This window comes from Mobula hypostoma, chromosome 6 (genome assembly GCF_963921235.1).
Source record: "Mobula hypostoma chromosome 6, sMobHyp1.1, whole genome shotgun sequence".
NCBI lineage: Eukaryota > Metazoa > Chordata > Chondrichthyes > Myliobatiformes > Myliobatidae > Mobula > Mobula hypostoma.
In genome coordinates this window covers 141,731,223-141,739,249 of record NC_086102.1, presented here as the reverse complement: position 1 = coordinate 141,739,249, position 8,027 = coordinate 141,731,223, and the positions used below count along the sequence as shown (strand labels likewise).

At 41.7% G+C, this 8,027-nt stretch overlaps 1 protein-coding gene across 3 annotated transcripts; it reads right to left on the bottom strand.

The window, feature by feature from the left end:
* Positions 1 to 1,846: 1,846 nt before the first annotated feature.
* On the bottom strand, positions 1,847 to 4,060 carry LOC134348447 (gamma-crystallin S-1-like). Of its 3 annotated transcripts, none has more exons than XM_063051854.1 (3): positions 4,052 to 4,060; positions 3,721 to 3,967; positions 1,847 to 2,115 (listed from the first exon to the last, which is right to left on the bottom strand). In XM_063051854.1, the coding sequence occupies exons 1-3, from the start codon at positions 4,058 to 4,060 to the stop codon at positions 1,847 to 1,849; spliced, it is 525 nt and encodes a 174-aa protein (XP_062907924.1). The 3 variants fall into 3 exon arrangements, with proteins under 3 accessions (XP_062907924.1, XP_062907925.1, XP_062907923.1); XM_063051855.1 differs by having other exon boundaries at positions 1,847 to 2,112; XM_063051853.1 differs by having other exon boundaries at positions 1,847 to 2,122; positions 3,725 to 3,967.
* Positions 4,061 to 8,027: the final 3,967 nt, after the last annotated feature.

The following is an 8,027-nucleotide window of genomic DNA, read 5'->3' as shown; positions in this document are numbered from 1 at the left end:
AATATATTTACTTTCTGTCCACTGCTTTCTGTTGGATTCATCTTGACTTCGCTGATGAACTGGCACCTCAGATTTCTTAGTTCAGCATTCGGAGGCTGCAAATCAGGCCTGTCTTCACGTTAACTACTGACATAGTAATCAGGTCTCCCAGTATACATGCCTGATGTGCATTTAATACTGACTTCAGTATTTCCTGTCCAACTCCTGAAGAAGTTCACAGAGGGAAGTTGTTGATTTAACATTGACTGGTTGGGTGTTGGGGCTTCCTGTGGAGGTAAAAGGGTGGCCAATGTTTTGGATCAAGACACTGCACCAGGAATGAGAATGCAAAGGAGAGATAGCCGGTAAGAAAAGCTAAGGGGGTGAGGTGAAGCAGGGGCTGGTAGGCAATAGGTGACAGGAGGAGGGAAAAGGGATGATGGAACCATGTACGGGAAGGTCAGGGCGGAGGTTGCAAGAGAGCAGCTTGTGGGTGATACATATAAACAGATAAGGAGAGAGGGGGAGATAAGGAAAGGTGGATCCAGGAGGGAGAGACAGAAGATGGAATGTGAAACTCTATGTTGAGATACAAAATTCTGCAGATGCTGAAATCTGAGCAGGAAGTACAGTAAGGTGATAAGGGAGGGATGACAGAGAGATACTTTGTGTGTTTAGATAACAGATCTTCACTTCGGGATGTTTTCCATTTTCTCCTGCTCTGTCTCTAGTTGGAGATCTATCTTCTTCACAATCGGGTTACGCCTGTCACTATTCCTATTGTTTTCACTCTTTAACTTTCTGAATGATTTCGAACACCCCCCATCACCATTCACAGCATTCATTCATCCCTTCACCTTGCTCTAGTCCTTTCTTCCATTTGTTTATACTGGCTACCTTCCTTCTGTCTTACAGTTCAAGATCACTTGCATGATGGACAGGTGTCAATCTAAGCTTCCAAACTGCATTTATCCTTCACAAATTATAATCCAAATAAAATTGCTTGAAATTTGAAGTACCCTTGTAACATGGTTGCAGGTTGATTGGGAAGGAAACATTATTATGGAAAATGGAGTCTCTCCAATTCATAGATTGTGACAAGTGTACTCACCAACGGAATTAATGGGACCTTTATCCTTTAGTCTGTAAATGTCTCAAAAACAACAAATGCAAACATGAAGGGTATGTATCCAGTTTACAAAATGTGGGAAGAGGCAATGCAGTGGTGTACCTGGTGGAAGCACTGCTTCACAACGTCAGCAACTTAATGTGATGTCTATATCGGGTTTGCATATTCTCACTGTGAGCTCTGGTTTTCTCTATGTGCTCTCGTTTCCTTCTAGATCTGAGAGCTGAGCTGTATGGTAGCTAAATCAGCCAGTATATGTTGTCCCTTGTGTGTAGGTGACTACAATTCGGGGGAAATATGTGGATATTTTAAAAATGGGATCAATGAAGGATTAGTGTAAGTGGGTAGTTGATGTTCAGCACTGACTCAGTGGGCCAAAGGGCTTGTTTCCAGATTGTATCTCTCTATAAGAGCAGGAATCTACAAAGGTGCAATAATTTATCACTATCCTCTTAATTGGAAAAGATGGCCTGATCAATAATGAATCACATATTCAGCATGCCACTGGGTAAAATTTATCTCCACTATGATAGAAGCTAAGATGAGAAATAATCCTGAGTTAAGGTCAATGTGGGTCAAAGCCTCCACACAGAAATCAGGTACTAATGCTATTTTGTATGTTTTACACAATGTTATAACCACATCAAAATAAATGAATTACAATGACAATGGGCTTGCAAAGGGTATTTATTTTCCGAAACATGTTCTCAGAATAATATACTGGCTATTGACAGCCAACTAGAAGTCCCTCATTTGTCTGAAGGACCCAACGGTTGAGTTGCAGCCGCCCCAGTCACTGTATCTCCTGTATTCCCTGGGTCTCAGGAAGTACTGTCGGCCTCTGTAGTTGGGATGTTCATAGAAGATCCAGTAGCCATCCATCACCTGACAGGAGTGGATGTCACGATAACGGAAACGATCGTAGACAGAGGGACAGTCATCCATGAATTCCATCATTTGCCCTCCAAAGTCAGGCCTCTCGTAAATCTTCATCCTGTAGGTGCCTCCTCGGTACTAGAATAAAGGATTTTAATGCATCCTTAATACAGTATAATCATGTCAAAAATGTATCTAATTAACATAGATATTACAGATAGATGCAGTGGTACCCAGCCTCAGTATCTTCAATAATTAATTATATTTCAAGACTATTCCTAATGAAATAACATGCAGAAAATGTATCTCTACATTGAGGGCTGTTCGCTATAGAAAAATCATGATTTAAGATTGATGTAGTTCATTGTTCCTACAGGAGACAATGAAGAACCATACAATTTCATGATTCTCTAAAAATAATAAAAATTGGTAGTTGATCAAACGAAAGATATTTTAATGCATCCTCAACATAATCACATGAAAGCATGTATGACAGAAAGAATGTCATGAATACGTTTCTGAATCAGATGCATCTTTTGCATATTTATAAGGTATAATACCTTTTTGAAGAGCTTCCTCTGGGTTTCTGAAGATAGTATTACCAAAGGAACAAAGTTTACAGAATTTAGTTCCACAAGAGATAAAATGATGCAATTAATGTAAAACTTGTGTAAAAGCATCATGGTAAATGTACTTACAGTAGGTGCTGATCTGTGTCTGCAAATCAATTGACTTGCTAATATAAAAAATAATGCAAATTGATCTGATCATTTTCAGATTCTTCATTCCTCACTTCCCCTCTGCCAGAGCCATAAATAAACTCTACACAGCGTGTGATTCTTGTAAACAATTACACAGCCATCTCTCACGTCAACCTAAGTATCACTTGGAGGCTGACTTACTTTATTCGTTCTCGTTACCTGAAAAAATTGAACCAGCTGATCTTGAAAGAATTTGCAAAATATGGGAGAGGACAGATTGCTTTAACATTGAACTAACATGGATTCAATGGGCCAAACAGCCTCATTCCATGCTTTAACTTCACAGTGGCTCTCTGAAATTATGCAACAGTTTTATGATTTTAATTTTATAGAGGTCTGAGCCATCAATGACCAGGTGCTATAAATGTATAAGTGATTATATTAAACCTGAACAAACTGACCAAATATTCAATGTGCCCAATTAGACTTTAATAAGAAGCACACAAGGCAGGCCAGTTTCTGGAATCTGGATCAGCACACAAGATGCTGGAGGAACTCAAGGGGTCAGGCAGTATCTGTGGAGACAACATTTCAGTTTGCCGCCGTTTATCAGGCCTGACAAACGCTGCCTGACTGGTTGAGTTCCTCCAGCATGTTGTGCGTAGACGTTAATGTAGTTTCAGCATAAAAAGCCAGTGATGCATACGCCAGTGATAATTAACCTGATTCTGATTCCGATTCTTTACCCAGTGCCCTCACAATCACGGATACAGTTCCATCTGTCAAAAGCAATCGGACATTCATCCTTCACACCAGATTCACTCGTTTCCTGTACCAACTTCATTTCTGTTGACTCCTTTAACAATTATTTACTGACTCCAAACTTGGCCCCAAATGCCAGCAGCTAACTCTAGCATTCACATCAGTATAACATTTCAGAGAACGAGCTTGTGCACAAGTGTAATTATTGCAAATGTCAGCCATTTTCTAGCAGTGTGTCAAGTGGCTTGGAATATCTCAGTCACCAACAGCAACTTACAGGTGGGTAACTGCGACAGGACCTGACACAGTCATTGAATCCCATCCAGCGCTGGTAGTCAGGATACTCTCCCCTGCTCAGGACATACTGGTATCCCAGGTAGTTGGGTCTCTCGTACAACACCCACCAGTCACTGTCAACACGGATGGAGTTACAGCGGCTGAAGTAAGGGGAGAGGTCGGCACAGTCGGAGCTGCACTCATAGTGCCGACCCTGGAAGTTCCTGTCCTCGTAGAAGATGATCTGTGGGAAGAAATAAATAGCTTAAATCAGACTGAGGACAAATGATGGTTACAATATAGTTCACAAAATGAAAAGTGGTCTTACCTTTCCCATTGTGGTGTACGGTCAATAACCAACTGACTACATGTAACTGTAACTGGGTATTTATATACTGGGCAGAAAGGCATTTACAGCAAGGCCTTTGTAATGTAAATGATGCAAACCTGAGGTCAGCAGAAACAACATATGTCCCGTGAATGCTGAAAAAGCACCTGAGGATACGAGACGTGTCAATGATCCAGTGATTGTTTTTGTTTTGCAGAAGGCAATTTAATTCTAAAATGCAGGAAATCAGCCTTTTTCATTCTATGCTAGGGATCATTCTAGAGTTTCAAATGAAGTCTCAATACCCAGACATGACGTAGAGTCACAGTCACAGAACAGAATTTTCGGTCCATGCAAACCATCAACCATCCATGTACACAAATCCTAAATTAATCCCAGTATTTTTATTCTCCCCACATTCTCATCAACTCCTCGATTTCACCACTAATTTGCACACCAAGGTCAGTTTGGAATGAGCCATTAACATACCAATCTGCACAGCTTTTGAATCTGGAAGGAAATTAAGACACCCAGAGGAAAGCGATGAGAGAGGAGAGAGAAGGTGCAAACACCCGAGCTATTGAATCTGGCTCTTTGTGGGGTCCAAGATTGTGTCTGTCATAGAGATGTTTCAGCAAGATGTCTTTTAATATCCAGTAGCAGACATTGTGGCAGCACGGTAGTGTAGCAGTTAGCGATTGGGGTTCAATTCCCAAGCTGTCTGTAAGTAGTCCGTACCTTCTCCGCATGTCCCGGGGCTTTTCTCCAGGGGTTTCCTCCTGGTGCTCTGGTTTCCTCCCACATTACATAGACGTACGGATGAGTGAGTTGTGGGTGTGCTATGCTGCCACTGGAGGCGTGACAACACCTGCAAACAGACTAGAGCACATCCTGGACTACGCTGGTCGTTGTCGCAAATGATGCATTTCACTGTATGTTTCAATATTTCAAATGTAACAAATTAAGCTAATCATTCAATCAGATATACCCTCCAACCTCAGAAACCCTCAAATTCACAAGATCTTTTTTAGTCCAATTGCTCCTTTGGGTCTCTTATAGCTTCAAGCCCCGATAAACTAGAGCACAGGAAAGCTACACAGTCATTGGCTCAATACACACACTCCACACATGAGGTCAGGGTTGAACCTGCATCCCTGCAGTTGTGAAGCAGCAGTACTAACTGTGGACTGAACCTTTTAGCCACAGGACCTCATTATAGCATTGAGTATGGAATTTGATAGATTTATCCTAATGAAGAAGGAAAAACCAGGACAGGAAGAATCGTTAATGAAAGAGGCTGATGTAGTAAGGAAGATAGTCAGAAAAAAAATCTTCAACAGAGCTCAATGGGACCATCATAGATGCCTCAGAAGGCATCAAGACATCCACCTACTCAAGTTATTGCTAACTCTAGGGAAGTTTCTACACTTCTTATAGCAATTCACAAACTCTTAGGATCCAAAACTTCTTTCACAGAATAGACTTCTGAAACATATTTGCAGTGACAAAGAGGGCAATGTGAAAAGACCTGTCCCAACAAACACCACGCAAACACTGTTTGCTGCGATGTAACTCAAGGAAACAATACTTTACAGAGCACCAAGAGAGCTTCAGTGCTCTCTGAAATGCTGTCTGGAGATGAGGGTGCCTTCCGTAATCAGTACATGTCCTGAATCTACGTTCTGAGTTTCTCCTTCTATCTTCAAGACTTTTTCCAGGATTCTGTTGGTTGACAAGGTTTGCTCAGTCTCCCACGTTATTGAGTGTTCCCAAGTTTACCAGTCCCGTCTCAAAAGCACCAGGACTGTCTCGAGTTTACCAGCCTTGTCTTGTCATGATCCATGCAGGCCTGTGCGGCGAGGAGTAGAGCATTGGCCTCTGAGATTTCTTAAGCACCTGCATTTGATAATTGTTGTCTTAACCAGTCAGTAAGCCCTTGTGCTTTCAGGTTTAATCATGTCAAGTTTATTTTGGCTGGTATGGGTTTTGCACATACTGTGATTATTTAAAGCAGATTCCCAATTCACGCTTATCGTGGGTTCTTGTTCTGAGAATGATTTGTCTCACAGTGTCACACAGTTGAGCTACCAATGTTCTGTTGGAATTCCAATGTATAAACTCTTGTTTCTGTCTCTACATGTGACCCTGTCATTCCTCTGCACCTCAATTCAGTTGTTGCCAGTGCACAGCTGGACAGAAAACAAAACAAACACAAGCAGTTCAACATCAGAGCATTGAACATCACATCACTATTCTGTTAAGATGCAGCAGCTGATAATGATTGGGCTTTGGAGAATGTTTTCACAAAAGAAACAATCGCACTTCATTTATCAATCAATCAAAATTTAAGTAATGAAGGTACCAAATCAATTATATGTGATCAGCAGGTTAAATGAAATGGACTTCACTTGCTTCCAAAGACACATTTCAAGTGATTACATGAATGACTAATGATTGATTCTTGTCTGCCTGTCATATCGATCAATGACAGTTGGATTTGTGCAATTCTTCTGTTGTGTAAACTGCATGAAGTCACCAGTATGGGAGAGTTTTTAAAGTGGAAAAGCTTCTGCACTGGGGGTCTTCCACACTTTCGACCTCAGAAGTCCAGGTGCGGTGGTAGGAGTCGTCATCACAACTGGGGTCTGCCTTGGTTGCAGTGGATGACCATGACTTCTCCTGTGCCTCATCATGCTTTTTACTCTCCACAAAGTGTTGCAGATCCACCTTCCAGGCCATTGAATCACACTGTTAGTTTCATCTGTCAGTCTGTCAGCTGACTGTGCACGCTAGGACAGGCGTGACTCTAACCTCACCGGGTATGAGGCCCACTGGCCACCCTCACCTGGTTTAGTCTGCCTGTTGAAGCGGTGTGGCCTGTGCCACTTGCAAACAGCTACTTGAGGCCACAGGTGAGTGCTGCGTGTCGAATGGAGACCAGAGGAGAGAGAGCTGCCTCAGAATGGACACAACAAGCCGGAGACCAAAGGAGAGAAAGCTGCCTCAGAATGGACACAACAAGCCCCTTCACCTGAGGTGCCACCCTCCACAGACACAACATGCATCCTAATAATAGAAATAAATGAAACATAACTTTTTTCAGTCATAGATCTGAGCACATAGTTCAAAGCAGGGGAAAGTTTTGGAAATGTTTGAGAATATTGTCAGAACAAAGGAAAGAATTCCAGCCAAACAACAAAAGGGAACAAAGTATTGTAGACTCACAAGTAACACTTAACAGATTTGCTTATTTCTGGACATTGGTGGATGAAAATATGAATGTATTAGACAATATTTAAAAATCTGTGAGAAGGAGATGGGCCGGTGCTGATGGGGATGTGATCTTCAGAGCATAACGTTTCCAAAGATACAAAGTTGAAACTAACTTACTCTTTGTTGTAGAGTTTCCTATGCTGTGATGGGAGCCTTATTATTACACAGCTGCCAGTCGACTTTGCCAACCTCTACTCCTATTCCATCTCCATATCTCTGAAACCTTCGATCATGTCTTGCCCCAAGAATGCAAATGCCATTTCTTTCTCATGCAGATATATGATTCTCTTTCAAAGCTAACCAGTAATCCATTTCAAGCCTCAGTTTTAATAGTGCATTCTCGATGATCACAAGTTACAGTGTGGAACAAAATCCTCATTCACTCCCGCGTGATTTTTAATGTCAGCAAGGTGCTGCTTTGTTTCCAGCTCTTCACAGGGGATGTGCAACCATAGGGTGAACCATTACATTTGTGGATCCAAGGTACTCGGTCAGGTCTCAGCTTACAGCTCTTTCCCATCAGCTGTTAAAGCAGAATGAGAACTCAAGCAGTGGGTCTGTCATTTAATTTATTCAGTTTGACTATTTACTGCATCTCCATATTGCTGCAGTGAGTTGGACACCAGAGTGTTGGAAGTTTGCTTTTCAAACAAGCTGAAGGGGTTTTTAGAGCACCTGAATTGGTTAATTGTTGCTTAACAAC